The 20,592-nt window shown below is 45.9% G+C and overlaps 1 protein-coding gene across 1 annotated transcript; it reads right to left on the bottom strand.

Annotated features, from left to right (window-relative positions):
• Window positions 1-14,163: 14,163 nt before the first annotated feature.
• LOC123127224 (probable protein phosphatase 2C 47) lies at window positions 14,164-18,020 on the bottom strand. The gene is made up of 5 exons (XM_044546813.1): window positions 17,833-18,020; window positions 17,145-17,317; window positions 16,864-17,061; window positions 16,028-16,233; window positions 14,164-15,015 (listed from the first exon to the last, which is right to left on the bottom strand). The coding sequence occupies exons 2-5, from the start codon at window positions 17,292-17,294 to the stop codon at window positions 14,457-14,459; spliced, it is 1,113 nt and encodes a 370-aa protein (XP_044402748.1). The 5' UTR covers window positions 17,295-17,317; window positions 17,833-18,020; the 3' UTR covers window positions 14,164-14,456.
• Between the last annotated feature and the right edge of the window lie 2,572 nt (window positions 18,021-20,592).

Raw genomic sequence — 20,592 nt, 5'->3', positions numbered from 1 at the left:
TATGATAGTCAAATTGCGGTCCTGAGGCAGAGGGTGGAGGCACCAGAACAGGCCATCGGACAGTAGTGAGCTGACCATGACTATATGCTTGCTCAATTGTGTGAGGCCTTGGAGGCGGAACAGGAGCAGGGGCAACATCGGAGGCAGGCTGCACGACAGGTGCTTCGGGAGCAGTTGTCATGTTGGCTTCAGGTGCAGCATCCTCATTGGCTTCGGGTGCAGCATCCTCATTGACTTCAGGTTCAGTAGCCACATTTGCTTCAGGCACAGTTAGTGTAGGCTTCACATTAGCATCAGCCATGACTACGTCACTGGCTGTATTGACGTTGGTGGTGGCAGCCTCAACATTTTCAGCCTCCTCTTGACGAACAGGAGGGTCGGGCACAGACACGTTCTGATCATGAACTGCTTCTTCTTCAATCACTGGGGGGGGGGGTTGGTACACGCACTTCTTCTTGATTTTCTTTGGCTGATGCAGTCGGAATATCTTCAGCAGCATGTGCTTCAGACTCGGAGACGTTCACAGTTGGAGCAGGTTCAGAAAGTACTTGCCGTGCAACAGGTGAACGTTGCACTTCTCCTTCTGGAACGCTCGACAGAGGGATTTCGGGCCTTTGTCCTCTGCGAAGCCTGCGAAGAGCTGGCTTCACTTTAGATGATGGAGTTGGCTGAGCCTGAACGTCTTCATCCTCTTCTTGCACGTTGGGGGTCGCTTGTTGTTGTTGTAGGGGAGTATTGGGGGAGTCTTGTTCTTGCGGGCGATCAGCCCATGAATCATCCTGTGTAATTGGCGTCAGAGGACGACCAATGCTGATGAGTTTGCTGTTCGTACGAACAGGCGATGATACCACATTGTATTCGATCTGAGGAAGAACTTCATCATCTTCAACATTGTCATGATGACCAATGTCTTCAGCAGCGGTGGTTCAGCTGCTGGAATATCTTCAGCTTCAGGAGCCTCTGTGGAAGCAAGCTCATGCACAGTCATGTGAAGTTTTTGGGTGCAGATGCAGGATGAATCACTGAGATGGGTTCAACAATAAGGGGCTCTGTGGGAGCAGTCCGATTCTTCTTGGTCTTGCGCTTCTTCTTGGAGGGAGCGGCATCAGAGGCTTCGATATTCTTCCTCTTTCGAGCTTCTGCCTCTGCAGCCCTCATTTTCTTCTGTTCAGAAGCGGTTGTGGTGACCTTTGGCTTCGAGCCAGTCATGCTACTTGGGAAGATAATACGTGGAGCTTCTTGGCTTGAAGGCGCAGACAGATCAGCAGGAAACTTCTTCTTTTTCTTTGCAGCCATTCTGGGGTCAATGCCAGGACGGCCAAGTGACTTGCGCTTCTCAGCCTCATTGTAGGCAAGCACACACTTATCAGCCAAACTCTTCATACGCTCGCGAGAGCCTTGAGCTTCTTGGCGCTTCTTCTGAAAAGCTTCTTTAAGCTCATGCAGCATGACCTTGAAGTTTCTGACGTCTTGAACACTGAGCTTGGCCACATGCTTCTTGAATTGAGCCTTCTCAAAATCAATCTTGTTCTTGAGCTCAACGATTCGCTGAGCAAGAGCTAGCTCTGAAGCAATGGCGCCATTGAAGGCAACACTGAGCCTAATGGGAAGCTGTAAATCGTCAAAGCTAACATTGGGGGTGTCGAACCATTCATCAATGAAGTTGTGGATGATGGCCACATCAAAGAGAGGCAAGTTGTTGAAGATTTCTGCTTCTTCCTTGCTCTTTATCAGCTGCTCAAGAGCATCATCTGCAAGATCTTCATCACTTGACAGATCAATGGGATCGTCACGCAGAATAGCGGCAGGAGTCAGGGCTTGATCAGTATGCCTGACAAGTTGCTTTTTCTTCTCCGTCTTCTTGGAGATATGGGATTGATCTTCAGACTGCACACTGACTTCAGGAGGTGCAGTGGCCAGTGGCTTCGCACGAGATGCTTTTGGTGGTATGGGTTTAGAAGCCTTTAGCTTCTTTTGCTTCTGTGGCTTTGAAGGAGGAGCTGGGGGCTTCATCAGAATCAGCATCATTGTCAGAATGATCCACTTTGGCACCTTGTACCAAGATGCAGGAGATGAGGCCATCAAGGTTTGCAAAGGGGCCAATTCTATTTTCTTCAGCTTCATGAGTGCCATCCTCACGGGGAGCAGAGGGACCAGGATTGAAGTCTAATCCCCATGACTTCTTATTTTCCTTTGCTGAAGACACAGCAAACTGGAAGTTGCGCTTGAAGAGATTGTCGTCGCGATACCAGAGCAATGATGATGGGTCGGCTTCTTCAGGCTGTGGCTCACGGACCATGAAAGGATAGAATTCTTGCGCAATGGCTTCAACTCTGTTCTTGGGTTGAAGGCCTCGATAGAGAATATCGCCCCAAGGACTCTTGATAGCATTTTTCTCTGCATATTCCTTGGTGACGAACTTGTACTTGAACCATTCTTCAGCCCAATAGCGTCGAATCCATTGGATTCGTGTCTTGCACTGATAATAAGTCTCTTTAGGGTCTGTCTTGTACAGTTCTGCTAGGTCATCAGGCAGATCTTTGGATGTTCCTCCTCTGCGCTATCTGCCACCCTTCCTTGCTGATTTTTCTGCAGCCATGACTTTCAAGCTGAATGGCTTCAATACATTCAGAGGCTTCAGAGATTTACGCTTGCTGGTCAAGCAGGAACTGGCTTCAGGAGAATTGATATGATGCAGTAAGTATTCGTATAGAAAGTATTAAACCCAGACACGGCGCACAATTATCGTGGCGCTCCGAAGTCAAATTCCATGTTAATGTATTCACACTCAGAGTGTAAATCTTCATTGATTGAAGATATACATTACTTTGTGTGTTGCACATCTAAGTTATCAACATGCATAAGTGTTAGGATGTGTGCCTGATCACAGGACATTCGAGGATTCCAAGATATTTAGCTCACACCGTAACTTGCAAAACCTTTTCTCGTCCAAGGGCTTTGTGAAGATATCTGCCAGTTGCTCTTCAGTGTTGACGTGCATGATATCTATATCTTTCTTCATAACATGATCTCTAAGAAAGTGATGACGTATTTCAATGTGCTTTGTCTTTGAATGCTGGACTGGATTGTTGGCAATCTTGATGGCACTTTCGTTGTCACAGAAGAGAGGGACTTGCTTCAGATCGATGCCATAGTCCTTGAGAGTTTGCTTCATCCATAGAAGCTGAGCACAACAAGATCCAGCAGCAATGTATTCAAATTCAGCACTTGAGAGTGACACACAGTTCTACTTCTTTGAAAACCAACAGACAAGTGATCGACCGAGAAAATGACATGTGCCTGATGTAGACTTGCGATCCACTTTGTCACCAGCATAATCAGCATCCAAGAATCCAACCAGATCAAACCTTGAGCCCTTTGGATACCATAATCCTAGTGTTGGGGTGTAAGCCAAATATCGAAGAATTCGCTTCACAGCTAAGTGATGCGATTCCTTTGGTGCCGCTTGGAATCGACCACACATGCAAACACTAAGCATAATATCTGGCCTAGATGCACATAAATAAAGCAAAGAACCAATCATGGAGCGGTATACCTTTTGATTGAACTCTTTACCATTGTCGTCGGGACCAAGATGGTGCTTGGCTGGCATTGGCGTCGTGTAGCCTTTACAGTCTTCCATTCCAAACTTCTTCAGACAATCTTTGAGGTATTTTTCTTGAGATATGAAGATGCCATTTCGTTGCTGACGAATTTGAAGACCAAGGAAGAACTTCAGCTCTCCCATCATGGACATTTGATATTGCTCTTGCATCATGTACCCAAACTCATCACTGTACTTCTGGTTGGTGTAGCCGAAGATTATGGCATCCACATATATTTGGCACACAAACAGTTCACCATCATATGTCTTCGTGAAGAGTGTGGGATCGAGAGATCTAGGTTTGAAGCCTTTGCTCTTCAGGAAGTCTTTGATTGTATCATACCAGGCACGAGGAGCTTGTTTGAGGCCATACAGTGCTTTGTTCAGTTTGTACACCATATCAGGATGTTTTGGATCTTCAAAGCCAGGTGGTTGTGCAACATATACTTCTTCTTCAATCTTGCCATTTAGAAATGCACTCTTTACATCCATTTTATATAGCAAGATGTTGTGATGATTAGCATAGGCTAGCAGTATGCGAATAGCTTCAAGCCTAGCAACAGGAGCAAATGTTTCATCGAAGTCAATTCCTTCAACTTGAGTATATCCTTGAGCCACAAGACGAGCTTTGTTTCTGACGACTTGACCATGCTCATCTTGCTTGTTTCAATATATCCACTTTGTTCCAATAATGTTATGCTTGCGAGGGTCAGGTCGCTTGACAAGTTCCCAAACATTATTCAGCTTGAACTGTTGAAGTTCTTCTTGCATGGCTTGAATCCATTCAGGTTCCATAAAAGCTTCAGCAACTTTCTTGGGTTCTGATATTGACACAAATGAAAAATGCCCACGGAAATTTGCTAGCTGTGTTGCTCTTGAGCGAGTGAGCGGACCAGGTACATTGATGCTGTCAATAATCTTCTTTATTTGAACTTCATTTGCAACACGAGGATGAACAGGACAAAGATTCTGCTCTGGCTGATCATTGTCATTATTGGGACAATTGTCTTCGGTCTGAGCATTGTCTTCAGGTTGATTTGGTGTAGAGATAATAAGTTCCTCTTCAGGCTGTGCTTCAGAGGGCATGATCTCACAGGAAGGAGCTTCATCAAGTGTACTTGGCAGAATTTCTCTTTGTGACCCATTGGTTTCATCAAATCGCACATCCACTGTTTCAACAATTTTGTAGTGGAAGAGGTTGAAGACTTTGTAAGAGTGCGAATCCTTTCCATAGCCAAGCATGAAGCCTTCGTGAGCTTTGGGTTCAAATTTTGACTTGTGATGGGGATCCTTGATCCAACATCTAGCACCAAAGACTCTGAAGTAGCTGACATTTGGCTTCTTGCCAGTGAGGAGCTCATAGGATGTTTTGCCCAGAAGCTTATGGATGTAGACACGGTTGATGATGTGACAAGCTGTATCAATGGCTTCAGGCCAGAACTTTCTTGGTGTCTTGTACTCGTCAAGCATTGTTCGAGCCATCTCGATGAGGGTTTTGTTCTTGCGCTCTACAATGCCATTTTGCTGAGGTGTGTATGGAGCTGAAAATTCATGAGTGATTCCCATTGTATCCAGATAAAGATCAAGCCTGGTGTTCTTGAATTCAGTGCCGTTATCACTTCTGATATGCTTGATCTTGACACCATAGTTGTTCATTGCTCGATTGGCGAATCGTCTGAAGACATCTTGTACTTCAGTCTTGTAGAGAATTATGTGCACCCATGTGTATCTTGAGTAGTCATCAATAATGACGAAGCCATAGAGACACGCCGTTGTTGTGAGGATGGAGTAGTGGGTAGGTCCAAATAAGTCCATGTGAAGCAGCTCGAAGGGTTGAGATGTTGTCATGATTGTCTTCGAGGGATGCTTGGCCCTTGTCATCTTTCCAGCTTCGCAGGCACCACATAGATGATCTTTCTTGAACTTGACACCTTCGATGCCTATGACATGCTTCTTTTTGACGAGAGTATGCAATTTCCTTATGCCAGCGTGCCTCATCCTTCGATGCCAGAGCCAGCATTCTGAAGCTTTAGCAAGAAGACATACGACAAGTTTTGGACCTGCTGAGAAATCTACCATGTATAGATCACCTTTCCTATACCCTTCAAAGACTAGAGATTTGTCAGATTCCATTAGTACAAGGCAACGATATTTTCCAAATATCACAATCATGTTTAAGTCACAAAGCATTGAGACAAACATTAAGTTGAATCCAAGCGATTCAACAAGCATCACTTTATCCATGTGTTGATCCCTTGAGATTGCAACTCTACCTAGACCCAATACTCTGCCTTTACCAGTGTCAGCAAATGTGATTTTACTCTTGTCGGATGGACGTAAGGTTGAGTCCATGAGAAGACTTTGATCACCAGTCATATGATTAGTGCATCCACTGTCAATAATCCATTCTGAAGCTTTTGGTGACATGCCCTACAGTGCAGGTAGGAGGATAGGCTTCACAAGGTATGTTGTGAAGCATAAGCATTTTACACACACATGGATTATCACAGTTTAGATCAAGATTAGCACACAGTATGACAGACAAGAGATTCATATGTGGAATACATAGTAAGTCATTTTATCATGCGTCCCTTTATGTTTTAGGTCCCCAGCAATTATATCGGACGCCATTGATTGCTGGCTGGAGACCACATTCTGCAAAAGAGAGTTAGTTCTTCTTCACCACCCACATTTTCAGGGGTGGCTTAGAAGCAATGAGTCTAAGTGCAGCATCTGAGAATTTCGGCTTTGAAGCCCTAGCAAATAGCCTTGCAGGAGATGAATGATACTCATGTGAATAAGTAGAGAAGTTCTTAGTTCTATGAACATATCGATTTGAAGACACACGCTCATATTCATGAGTCCGAGTATGATTTCCCTGCAAAACATTGGCGTTAGGGTGACTCAAGTGAGTCATGTGTTCGCAAGTAGCCGTTGGACCATATGATGCCTTTGGTCTGGGGTTTGTCTTCTTCACTGGTGGTGTCATGATGACATTCACTGGAAGATTCTCAGCTTTTGGGTACCCAGATCTTCTTCATAGGAGGTCCATTCCTGCAGTTAGTACCAATATACCTGGCAAACACTTCACCATTCTGACTTTTGAACAGTTTATAGTTTGCATCAAAGGATTCATCAATAATAATAGGATTAGCACAGGTAAATCCAGATAAAGTGGATGGATCCACTGAAGGTTCCTTTGCAGCAACCCATGTGGTTTTGGGATACTGCTCAGGCTTCCAGTAGGAACCATCAGCATTCATTTTCCTCTCGAACCCAACACCCTCTTTCCTAGGGTTTCGGTTCAGAATCTGCTTTTTGAGGACATCGCAGAGAGTCTGATGTCCCTTCAAACTTTTGTACATCCCTGTTTCAAGCAATGTCTTCAACCTAGCATTTTCATCAGCAATACTAGTGGTATCCTCCGCAGAGGGGTTAGTAACCACATCAGTAGTTGATGACAATGAAACAGCAGCAGCAGTGGAACATTCAGCAACAGATGTAATGTTATCACGCTCAATGCATTTTAAACATGGTGGTTCGAATCCATCCTGAGTAACGCTGATGTGTTGAGCAAGGAATGAATCTTGCTCCTTCTGAAGATCTTCATAATCCACTCTTATCTTTTCAAGGTCTAGCTTTTTTTGAAGACATTCAGAAGAAAGCTTCTCATGATCAGACAAGAGAGCATTATGTTGATCTTGAAGGGCGTCAAACTTAGCATGAAGTCTCTAAAGACTATCAGCCAAAGCTTTTGACTGATCCATTTCTTCACCCAACATATCATCGGTCTTACTAAGCATGTCTTGAACCTTTTCCAAGATTCTTTGTTGTTTAGTGGCAAGGGAAGCAAGTTTGACATAGCTGGGGCCAAACTCATCACCTGATTCATCATCACTAGTTTCAGAAAGATATCATTCAGTTACCTTAGCACCCCCTTCCATGAGGCATGGTGAAGATGAAGACGGTTCAGGTGGAAAGGTCATCTCTTTAAGGGACTCCTTGTAGTCATCAAGCCAAGGATCATGACGATTAAGAAGACTATCATAGACCTCAGCAAGTCGGTCCCAGATTAGCTTCGCGTGATTGAGGTGCATGACGTTCCTGAACTGATTTCGGGACAGGCAGGAGCAGATGACATCCTTCGCAGTGAGGTTCAGTAGAGTGTACTTACGAATGTCATCAGCCTCTGCCATCTTGCATAGATCGGTGAGACCAATCTCGGTCACGGTCCACAGTTTGCTATCCATAGCCATTAGTCGCTTCTTCATCATGGCTTTCCACCGGAGATACTCATGACCGTCAAAAGTGGGGCAAGATACATTCCTCAATCCTATAGTCGACATAGCTGAAACTCCAGGTGGTTAAACCGAATCACACAGAACAAGGGAGTACCTTGCTCTGATACCAATTAAAAGTGCTAGTTATCAACTAGAGGGGGGTGAATAGGCGATTTTTAGGAAAGTCTTGAAAACATGAGAGTTTCGAGGACAAATGATAGAAACAACCTAATTGATATGCAGCGGAAGATAAACTACAACAAGCAAGCCATAATCAAGTATGCAATAGCATTAACGTTTGAAGATTAATAGCAGCTAGGTAGTAGGATCAGGATGGAAGATAGTATGAAGCCAATCAACAATAGTAGTCAAGCAATGAAGTCAATCGGATAAAACAATAAGCAATGACTTCACGAAGACAAACTCAAAGTAAAGGAGGGAAGAGATAGAACCAGTTGCTTGTTGAGGACACATGATTTGTTGGACAAGTTCCAGTTGCTGTGACAACTATACGTCTGGTTAGGGAGGCTAAGATTTAACTCAGAAGACCGTGTCTTCACCTTATTCCCCTTGAGCTAAGGTCACTTAGTCCTCGCCCAATCACTCTGGTAAGTCTTCAAGGGAGACTTCCAAACCTTCACAGACTTCGTTCACTCGGCAATCCACAATGACTCTTGGATGCTCAGAACGCGACGCCTAACCGGCTGGAGGATACACAGTCCTCAAGTGTAATAAGTCTTCAGGTCACACAGACAGAAAGACTTCAGTGATGCCTAACACTCTTTGGCTCTGGGTGTTTGGGCTTTGTCCTCGCAAGGATTTCTCTCTCTCAAATGCTTCGAGGTGGGTTGCTCTCAAACAACAAAAGTCATATACAAACTCTGAGCAGCCACCAATTTATGGTGTAGGGGGTGGGCTATTTATAGCCACCAGGCAACCCGACCTGATTTGTCCAAAATGACCCTGGGTCACTAAGGAACTGACACGTGTTCCAACGGTCAGATTTCAAACACACACGGCAACTTTACTTGGGCTACAAGCAAAGCTGACTCATCCAACTCTGGATAAGATTTGCTCTCATTGTCTTCGCTCAAAGACATAGGATTTGGGTTGAGCATCACTTCAGTCACTCTGACTTAGTTCACTTGAACCCCACTTAACAGTACGGTGGTTCCTACGACTCAACAAAGAAGAAAGGAAACGACGAAACCACACAGTCTTCGCGCTCCATTGTCTTCACGTAATGTCTTCTCATGTCATAGTCTTCAATATGAATATCTTCTCATACCACCATTGTCTTCAATGTCTTCATACATTTTTAGGGGTCATCTCCGGTAGGTAAACCGAATCAGTAAGGGACACTACCTGCGTTATCCTGCAATTCTCACAAACGCATTAGTCCCTCAACCAACTTTGTCGTCAATACTCCAAAACCAATTAGGGGTGGCACTAGATGCACTTACACACTTCATCAAGTAGTCGAGGCTTCGCACAAGTGAGCGACCGAGCGACAGAGATTTGGGATGACCCATTTAGCAGTTTCGCGCTCTACACAAACCCGCTTATAGGAACTTTCCGTAAGACTAATTCAGGTTCGGTTTTTTTGGTTATTTTCTTTCGTCCTTGTTTCTTTTACTGATTTTCTTTGGTATCATTTTCATTTTTACTTTTTCACTTAAAAAAGTCCATTTAAAAAATGTACGCTTTTAAAAAAATGGAATTTACAGAAAAAATCGGATTTTATTGAATCATGTTCCAAATATTGTTTTTGGACTTCCAAAAAAGTTTTCATTTAAAAAACATAGATTAAAAAATGTTAGACAATTCCCGCAAAAATAATTGTTTGAGGATTTTCAAAAAAGCTGACATTTTCATTTTTTTGGAATTTCATGAAAATTTTCTGTTTTAAAATTTGGTTCACATATTCAAAAAGATGTTTGTGTTGTAAAAAATGACCAAGGATTAAAAAAATCATATTTTCATTTTTATGTTAAAATTGAATAAAAATGATTGCTACTGTGTGTTGTCGCTACAATGCGCCAAATTGGTCGGCCTAATCGTATTACACTATGAGCTTCCCAGGATCAGGACCCAAAACTCTCTTGTCGTTCAATGGGTTTATAGTAACAAAAATAACCGTAGAAGAATTGCTCTATGGTAATTGTTCTACGGTTCGGGGACTAAAAAGTGCGTCAGAAGCACGCGAATTAACATACTTTACTCTGAAATACTAGTTTAGGAGTACTCGTTGTAAAGATCACTCCAACCTCCTCAGGTTGCGACAAGTAGGGGCTGACTTGTCACAACCTGAGAGTTTTCTTTTTTTTCGTAGATCCGTTTATTCAAAACGTTTTATCTTTTAAACTGTGCTGCCAAATCTCGAACCGTTTTCACCATTGAATTCCTCGCGTCGAGATCTTCAAAACTAGATCCCATATTGATAGGTTTTGACGATCTTTTTTCACAAAAACAAACAAACTGGGAGCATAAGTCTTTTCCCTTCTCACGAAATCACAACTGTGCCTCTCGCGGAAGCAAAACTGTGACTCTCGTGAAAGAAAAAAATGCATTTTTTTCGTTTCCGGGGAGGCACGGCCGTGACTCTCGTGAAAGCACAACCGTGCCTCCCGCGGAAGCAAAACCGTGACTCTCGCGAAAAAAAAACAGAAAACATGTTTTGTTCCCGTTTCCGAGAGGTACGGCAGTGGCTCTCGCGAAAGCACAACCCTGCCTCTCGCGGAAGCAAAACCGTGACTCTCGCAAAATGAAAAAAAAAACAAAAAACACATTTTTTTTCCGTTTTCAAGAGGCACGTCCGTGACTCTTGCTGTTCAGCCCCAGGGCGCCGAAAAAGAGCGGCCTGGGGGTGAGCCGGCGGCATACTCGGCGCTGGGGCCGGTTGGGCGCCCAGCCGTCGCCCCCATGCGCCGATTTCGGGCCATTATTCGGCCCAATTGTGTCCAAAAACGGCCTGATATCTGCGTGAATCGACCCATATTCGGCGCGGTTCAGCGTGTTTCGGCGTTAATTTTCGCATGCAAATAGAAATCAATTAGTTCATCACATAGTTCGGCGTGTTTCGGTGTGTTTCATCATATAAATCAAATAGTTCAACAAATACTTCAATACAAATTATATAGTTTAACAAATAAAAACTCAAGTTTCATCACACGTCATTCCCCCCGCGTCGCCCCGGCCTGCCCTTGAGCCTCCATAGGTGCTCCACCAGATCATGTTGTGGTTCTTGATGCACCTGTGGGACTCGGATCTCCTGACGCATATTGAGGTAGTCAGTCCATGTTGCCGGTAGCTGGTGATCAACTTGGGAAAGAGGACTCTGCTTGTAATATGGTTTCGTGTCAAACACTGGCTCTTCCTGCTCGCTCTCAATGATCATGTTGTGTAACATGACACAACAAGTCATGATCTCCCACATTTGATCTTTCGACCAGGTCTGAGCATGGAATCGGACAACAGCAAATCGAGATTGGAGCACACCAAATGCCCGCTCGACATCCTTCCTGCAAGCCTCTTGAACCTTCGCAAAGAAGGCATTCTTGCCTCCTGGCACAGGGTTTGAGATAGTCTTCACAAATGTCGACCATCTCGGATAGATGCCATCAGCTAGATAGTACCCCTTGTTGTACTGCCGCCCATTGACCTCGAAGTTCACCGGAGGAGAATGACCTTCAACAAGTTTGGCAAAGACAGGGGAGCACTGCAGGACGTTGATGTCATTGTGAGTTTCTGGCATCCCAAAGAAAGAGTGCCAAATCCAGAGGTCGTGTGTGGCCACTGCCTCGAGTACCACACTGCAACCGCCTTTGGCGCCTTTGTACAACCCTTCCCAAGCAAACGGACAGTTCTTCCATTTTCAATGCGTGCAGTCGATGCTTCCAAGCATCCCAGGAAATCCTCTTCCTGCATTCTATGCTAGGATCCGGGCAGTGTCTTCCACATTGGCTGTTCCCAAGTATTGCGGTCCAAAAACTGCCACCACTGTCCTATAGAACTTGTAGAAACACTCAATGGTGGTGGACTTGGCCATGCGCCCATAGTCGTTGAGTGAATCACCGGGAGCTCCATATGCAAGCATCCTCATAGCTGTCGTGCACTTCTGGATAAAGGTGAATCCAAGTGTGTCGGTGCAATCCATCTTGCACTTGAAGTCGCTGTCAAACTCCCAGATGGAATTCACAATCCTGAGGAAAAGCTTTCGGCTCATCCGATAACGGCGCTGAAATGTTTTCTCACCGTGCAATGGAGCGTCGGTGAAGTAGTCCGAGTAGAGCATGCAGTAGTCTTCTAGACGATGCCGGTTCTTCCCTTTCACCCGCCCAGGCGTCGAGCCACCTCGCGTGCGGCTTTTCACTGCTCGCGAGCAGGCCGGCGAGGGCGGCGAGCACCATGAGATGCTCCTGCTCCTGGACGTCGGCTTCGGCTTCCTCCTCCAGCAACACCGCGAGCGCCTCCTCATCTTCGGAGTCCATCATCGGGCCGGGCAAACACCGCGAGGTGGGCGCAAACCCGCCGGTGTACAGGCCCTGCACGATCGGAACGCCGGAAAAGTTGCCCGGACGGTGGTGGAGAGGCTGCCTCGGCGAAAGCTCTTCTTTTTTCCAGCGGGGAATGATCTATCTAGCTGTGGTGGGCGGTGGAAGGCGCCGGGATCGGCAGGGTGGTGCAGGGTGGCGGCCGAGTGCGGGGGGTCGGAGGCGAATCTGGACGGGTGGCTTGACTTTTTACCTGGCATGTGGCCCCGGGTGCACTTTTCCCTTGCTCCGGAGCCCCCGAGCGCCCCCTAGTGCGCCGGGTTCGGCCTGCGATCGTCGGGCGTAAAAACTGCCCGAGCTGGCGGAATTCGGCGTCCTGGGGCGCGTCAGGACCGTTTTTTCGGCGCCGGCGCGGAAAAAATGCATGGGAAGGGCCTGTTGGGGGCGCGGCTGGAGATGCTCTAAAGCACAACCGTGCCTCTCGCCAAAGCAAAACCGTGACTCTCGCAAAAGGAAAAAAACAAAAAAAACATGTTTCCGAGAGGCACGGCCGTGACTCTCGCGAAAGCAAAACCGTGCCTCTCGCGAAAACAAAACCGCGACTCTCACGAAAGGGAAAAAAATGCGTTTTTCATGCAAAAAAAATAAATTTTCAAATTGTTTTTATCGAAAAGCTAAGAAAGACCGTTGGAAAACCAAAACGTCGAATAAAACCGAGAAAAAACAGTTTAACAGCCGAAAACGCGTGAGAAAAAAAATATCCAAAGAAAGCGCGCAGTGCGCGACACGTGGCGAATGGCTAAAAACGTGCCGAAGGAAAACTCGTTAATTAGTTGCTCCCACTTTTACTCCAGTGAGAGGCTGCACTTAAGGTGTGAAGAATCTGGTCAGGGAAGCCCATGTTCCAATCGAGCCCGCCTATAACAAAATTCGATCCCTTATTCCGATTCTTTCTCCCCTATAACAAAATTCCGATTCTTTCTAAAATGTAAACGAGCACCCAAACAAAAAGAACAGAGTGGACTTCTGCAACACTGCGTCGAGTGAGACCTCAAGATGGAACCAGGGATTACATGGTTTTTAAAGTTCCAAAATCAATGCAGATTTTCCGCAAAAAAAATCAAAAAAAATCAATGCAGTTCAGGAAAAATAATCCCAGAAATGATCAAATTCGTCGCACATGATCAAATTCGTCGCACAAGATGCCACACAAGCGGCATCGCAGGCAAGCTGCAAGCAGAGGAGTCAGTGGAAGTGTTGCAATACAAGAAAATATTTGCAACTTTGAGTAGATCCATGTTAAGTCATGGGTCCATCAGTGAGCTTCGTACTACTACAGTACTATCTTCCCAAGAATTTATGCAAGCTATGTGCACGGCATCGTTGGACTTGAACTTACAATGCTACCATCAGAGAATACTACTCCCTCAATTTCTAAATACTTGTCTTTTTAGAGATTTCAAATAGAGTACCACATACGGATGTATATAGCCATATTTTAGAGTGTAGATTCATTCATTTTGCTCCATATGTAGTCACTTGTTGAAATCTCTAGAAAGACAAATACTCCCACTCTTCCAAAATAGATGATCCAACTTTGTACGAATTTTGTACTAAAGTTGAGTCATCTATTTTGAAACAGAGGGAGTATTTAGGAACGGAGGGAGTATATAGAGCAAGGATTCAAAGTTCATTTCTCTGTCGGGTTTATCAACGTAAATATGATCTCATTTATCATGTGAGGGATAAGAGTGAGTTCATAATTTAGACCAGTATAACTCCGGAGTAGAGCAAAATTGATCAGCTATAATAACTGTCATTTGTACCAGAATAAGAATGCCGGGCATTGCCCAATTACACTCTGGACAATCGAACGCTAGCCGGTACAAACAGAGCATTGCCTTCGCAAAATGATTAGCCTACACCTCAACAAAATTTGGAACATGATTCTACACAACTTATTCCGGGGACCTATAGTGGCGAGACCTGGGCAAAACTTTCAAGGAACAACAACAAATAATATAAGATCATACAACAAAAGGGTTACGCGAGGGAGGAAGACATGTTTCGGGAGGGAGGTCAGGCATTACTGTCGAGAGCACCCTTTAGCATATGCAACCCTTCCATCGAAATGCTTCTCCGTACCCGGAATCTTGGGATCTCAATTTGAGGGGGTGGGTCTGCTGAGAAGCATACAACCACCGCAGTTAGGTTGTCGCAAGTGTCTCGTCTGAGCGCTTCCTGAACAAGTTCTCTTGAGCACCTTTCCGGATCATTGTGAGCCATCAGCTCTTTCCGTACCATCGACACCGCACATTGGCTGGTCATCACATCCCAAAGGCCATCACATCCTATTATCAAGAACTCGTCTTCCTCGGTGAGTCTAACCTCCTGAAATTCAGGTTCTGGAGTGAGAGGGCTTATAGACCCTTTGGAACCTTTGACGTGCCAATCACCGATTGCCCTTGCTACAGATAGCTGACCATTGAGATAGCCATCGAAGACTATGCCACCAAGGTTCTCAATCCTGAGCTTTTCACTCTTGCAGCTGGGTTTGTGATCTTTTGACAGCTCAACAGCTCGTCCTCGCTTTCCTAACACAGCTCGACAATCTCCTGCATTTGCAACAAGCAATGTCCTGTACCATTGAATGAGGTGGATGAGAGTATATCATAAGATGCAAATAACCAATCTAAAGATTGCAAACACAATACAGGTTCTACTCTGGTAATGTGTCAACTAAAACTACTAGTAAGGTACACGTGCATTGCACGCATGAGATTCTGGTGGTTTGTGCATTATGCTTCTACATGTGGAGTTTTCTAGATTCTACATGTGGCAAAATCTGGTGGAATGTAGATCATATCCAACGGCAAGTAGTGCTCGGATTTGCCATCTTTGTACCGTCGGATTGGCTTCATCCAACGACCAACTTTCAAAGTTATTCACACACTATATAGGGGTATAGAATAAAGGCAAGGAGGACCAGAGGACAGCTTGGTACAGCAAAGAACCTTGTGTTCGGTTGAGACATTGGGGGTTGAAGCAATAAATGTGAAGTAACTGTCCGATATAAAGGATATGAAGTAGCCTCTATAATTTCGAAAATAGGAAGGAATGGTGTTCAATTATTAACCACTGAAGTCGCAAAAATGCCTAACCAACAACCCAGTGAGTTCTTCTAACCAAGAATAACACAATACCCAGCTTCAAATCAGTTTCTTTTCTATGTCAAGAAACTGTTTTGATTTAATTCCTTGCAATATTATACAATGAATGGAAAACATTATTACAAACTGGAGAAACATTTGATATACTCCCTCCGGTTGGTTTTATAAGTCAGGCATGGATTTTTAGGTCTTCAGTTTACTAATAAAATATGTGTTATATGCCACAAAACAATATATTTAGAAACTTCATTGACGACAAATCTAAAGATATATTTTTTGTGGCATTTAACACATGTTTCTTTAGGGAAATTGAAGACCAGTACCCGTACCCGACTTATAAACCCAACCGGAGGGAGTACAATAACATTGACAGGTAAACCCAACCAGAGGGAGTGCAATAACATTGACAGGTGTCTTCTTAGGATGCCTTGTCAGTAAAATTAAAAGTTTTGGTACTAGCACCAAAACTTAGTAACTTACCTGCCAAAAATAAGGGCCGTCAATGCTGTGGTCCCTGAATTGCGGTCAAGAGAAAGGGAATCCGCAATCGCGTGATCAGCCTTTACAAATGCACTTCTGATTGCTTTCTCCATGCTGTTGGGGAAGTGACCATCTTCGATTATGAACTTCAGTAAGTTCTTCCGAACGAAACAGACTGCATCTGTACCACCATGACCATCAAAGACCTGCAAATCATGTCAAGAAAATGTATTACTAAACATTGGTTGTGCTATGTAAAGTCAAGTGCCACAAAAAGATCCCCTATAAAACGAATAATTACTGCACTCAAGAACCAGGAGACACGGTTCATATGCAAGGCGTGGTTTTTCTTTAATTGAATACAGGGCCCAGTTTAGCATAAAAAACTGTAGAATTTCAATCCACAATACAGCTCTTACTGTTTACAAAGAACTATTTCTCCTTCTGTTAAAAGCATGATTCAAGAAAGATACTTTTTGTTGGCAGAGGTTTCCATTGTACTAGCAAATAAGAAATGAAACTACAAGCATCTTATAATGAACTGATTCGCCTCAACGCAATCATTCAACCACACTAGTACAATCATTTCCACCATCATACGTCCACAACCGACGTAATCATGCATTTCCAAGTTGAGAAATGAACACATCTAGAAGCTATTATCGCAGCATTAGTGCTACACATAAGTCAGAATGGGTGGCATTATTATCACAGAAAAGTCACGCCAGACTAAATCATTAATTCATAATGAGCACATGCATTGTCAAACAGTTAATGGGACAAGAACAGCGAGGAACCGCCGGAGCGAAATTTATGGTAACCGTAACCCAACTCACCCCATAGAAAGCGCCCGGTGCAGGGATAGCAGGAGTAAGCATTCCGAGGTGCTCGATGAGGCTGTCGATGCAAACATGCTCGTCCTCCATGTAGGACTTTGGCCCGATATTGGCGCAGCTCCCAGACCGGAAGACCGGCAGGAAGCTGGGACGGATGTCTGGTGGTGAGATCAAGCTCAGTGTCCCCGAATCCAAGCCCTGCAAGAAAACAAAAGAGAAACACATAGTAGTTTGAGGAAATGGCCAGGCAATGAGCTGGAGGGGATAGTCAGTGTGGTTACCAAGTCTGTGGAGGCCGCGGCGATGCGCGCACTGCTGGCGCAGTGGCGTATGGCCGTGAGCTGGTGACGCGGCGGCTTCCGGGCCATGGGGCTACCGGTGGCGCTGCCGCCGCTACTGGGTGGGGTCTCCGGCTCGACGCCTCCGCTCATGATGTCTGGGGCTCTTGGCTACTCTGTTGGTACAGGAAACGAAAGCATTTGAGGAAGAAAAAAAGATGCAACTTTCCGCTCCTGAAAGCGGGGAACGATTAGAGACGAGGAACATTTTCGGATTGCTGAGAGATTAAAAACAGTCCTTCCGATCGGCCATGATTGGAGCCGTACCAATTACGCCGCCACAATAATATCTAATCGAGCGAAAAAAAGGAACCACGCATGGCATCAATAACAGGAAAGAATTGAAATCCGCTTCCCTCCCGCCCGTGCAATGATTGGAACCAATAGCCGCGCCCGGAACGGCGCCATTTCCGCCGCCCCGGCGGGGCCTCCGCCTCCGCGGGCACAGACGAGCAACACAAATCCCTCCTCCCCGGACAGCCGACCAAGAACGATCCGATTTTATCCCAACGACCGCGAGGAATCCGTCCTTCCATCAGGACGTACGGACGAACGAACCGAAGATGCAGAGTTGCGGACAGCGCATATCAGATCAGGGAGGTGCGAGGCAGAGGCAGGGAGGGGCGCTCACCACCGGAGAAGGGCTGTGGGCGAAGCCGCACGGTGCGATGCGCCGGCGTAGGAGGAGGAGCTGGTGGCGACGATGGGGGAGGAGCGTGCAGGAGGCCGTGAGGGGGGGAGGAGGAGCTCGTGGCGGATTTGGGGACGGGGGCGGGGCGAGGAGGGAGAGGGGGCTGGTCTTGGGGGCGGGCGGGCGGGCGAGATGGTTCGTGTGATCCCATCTGCGGCGCAGCTGTGCGCGGCTGGATGTGGGTGGGGTGCGGCTCCGGTGTGCATTCCGTGTCTCTGTCGGGTCCGCCCGTCCGTCCCGTCCTTCCCTCGCTTTCTTTCTGCGTGCATAAAATAATGCCCGTCTACTGCTTGTCTGCTTGGACCTTTTCGCCCCTTTCCCTGCTGTCTTAGATTTTTCTTTGTCTCTACTGCCACCACTGCTTCTTATCGAGATTGGGAAACTGAAACCTGTGTGTGATCCTACTGCTTCGCCAGAAAAATATTTTCCTTTTAAATCATGAAACTTGTATTATTCACCAAACATCATGGCGTTAAAAAAACACAATGAGCAGAAGAAATTACATCCATGTCGTACAAGCACGGGAATGAGATGAAGGCATACCGCCGTCATCATATCTCTCTTATTGGAATCGAGCAAACCTTTGTTGTACTAGATAGTCAGCCAGTCGTCATGCTGAGGTCAACGCATCAGAATGTCAGTCATCATCGATTAAGAGAAAGATATATTAAAAACAATCTAACACGTAGACACCCGAACTCAGACAAACAAAAAACAATCCAAGCAGATTCATAGAAACGAATCACAGGAGATCCGTCGAAGAGAAATCTCCACACACACCCTTCGACAACGCTAGACGCACGGCCAGAACATGGGCTAGCCCGGGAAACCTTATTTCATCTTCAGAAAGACGTCGTCGCCTCATCTTTTTGAGCAGGACATAAACCCAAAAAACCCTGAAAACACCTAAAAATGAAGTAGGAGCCCTCCAGTTGACAAGGAGCGAGATCCACCGTGCGTCCATGGCAATAAGGTATCGCTGACGACGACGCCAAGGCGAGGAAACCTAGTCGGTTTCGAAACGCTCATGGCGAAGGTTCAAGGACAGTCACGAGACGGTAGACTACTCAATCGACCTACGCTCAAGAGCATGTGCAGCGAAACAAGTACTGCCTCCGCCCTATAATATAAGAGAATTATTTACACTAATGGATCAAGGGAGTACCATTTTTTTTAGAACACATTACAGGCGCAGACGGTCATATATATACGCACATACACTTATCCCTATTAACATACACTCAGACTCTACCCCTATGAGCATCTTCGAGAGACTGAGCCATCATATCATCTTGAGAGTGATGAAGTCACCACATGCGGCTCGTAGTCGACGGAAACATCTCCTTCCACTGAATGCGCATTGCCAAAAATTCTGAAATAAATTCAGAAATAAATTCAGAAATAATGCAAACACTAGGACATAAATTATACTGGGTTGGGGATACCACTGTCCTTCTAACAACGAACGTTGGTTCACTAGGGAGTACTCCCTCTGTAAACTAATATAAGAGCGTTTAGATCACTGAAATAGTAATATAAACACTCTTATATTAGTTTACGGAGGAAGTATATACCAAATTACAAGATGTTGTTTTTGTCTCGCTGGTGTAAAAGAATGCGGAAAAAACAATCCGAGAGTGGAAGCCACGCTACGCATGCTTTTGAGGGTGAGATCGATCCATTCTACATACACGGCGTTGTTCCACTTCGAACCTACCACTACAATAAAATATCCCGTCCACGATGGCCTGCCCTGTCCCTAGCATCCGACTTCGCGCCGTGCCGGTGCCGGTGTGGATGCCTGCCGATGTGTAAAATCCTACCCAGCCACAGCGAAAAGCTGTGTTTAATCTGCATCAAACAATGAACGCAATTGGAAGCCGATCTGTTCCGCAACCATCCATGTCAGGACAGGAGAAGCGCCGCATGCAGCAGCTGCGTGCGTTTTGGTTGCGGGTGGGCTGGCCCCTCCCAGCTGGCGTGTAAAGGGGCAAGAACCCCTCATGTCAGTCGGTACGCACGGCGTCCGACGGCGACGGCAACGGGATTGGGACCGGAGGCCGCTCCCGGACGAAGGGGATCCTGGATGCGTGATCCATGTGCCTGGCCCGAAACAGCAGCGTCATCCACTCCACCATCCAATTGAACGCCGTGTTTGTCGACCACCCTTTTAGCGGATCGCTTTCTGCCCTCTTTCCCCGCCTCCGCCCCCTGTCGGCTTCCTATTGCCTGGCCGGACCCTCCCTCCCTCCATGTACTTTGCTTTGCTGATATATGATTTGCTTTGCTGCAGGTGAAAGCGGCGGATGCGACGACGGAGAGCGAAGATGGGTGTTTTGGTTCTTACTGTTTCGTTTTTGGTTGCATGGAAATGGTTCACGTCTTGTTTACGGGACTACAAACAATGGTTGGCCGACCCATGCTGCAAGTAGAGTGTCCAGGTTGAACTGCTTCCGTCTTTACCTAGATTTTAAGTCTCTGTCACCGACCTAACCAAGTGGGAGGAGATCAACTGATCAAGCCTCGGCCATTCTTTTCCTCCATGCCATTTCCCGGAGGAAGATAAGAGCAACTCCAACGACCCGACCCAAACAGACGGCGATTTTGTTCATTTTTTGTCCGTTTGGGTCGGCCGGCCGCCCTTCGTCCTGTTTTAAATTTGGGTCGCAGTGCGCCCAACGCCGACCCATTTCATGTCTG

This window comes from Triticum aestivum, chromosome 1B, assembly GCF_018294505.1.
Source record: "Triticum aestivum cultivar Chinese Spring chromosome 1B, IWGSC CS RefSeq v2.1, whole genome shotgun sequence".
NCBI lineage: Eukaryota > Viridiplantae > Streptophyta > Magnoliopsida > Poales > Poaceae > Triticum > Triticum aestivum.
The sequence above is the reverse complement of the archived record's forward strand: the minus strand, read 5'-3'. Positions and strand labels throughout refer to the sequence as shown.

What these genes read in the sequence shown, in the direction of transcription:
- LOC123127224 (XM_044546813.1), bottom strand. Translation starts at nt 17,294, where the DNA reads ATGAGCGGAGGCGTCGAGCCGGAGACCCCACCCAGTAGCGGCGGCAGC. An exon ending in CCGCGGCCTCCACAGACTTG is followed by an intron (nt 17,062 to 17,144) that starts GTAACCACACTG and finishes GTTTTCTTGCAG; the next exon opens with GGCTTGGATTCGGGGACACT. An exon ending in ACGGCCCTTATTTTTGGCAG is followed by an intron (nt 15,016 to 16,027) that starts GTAAGTTACTAA and finishes TCAATGGTACAG; the next exon opens with GACATTGCTTGTTGCAAATG.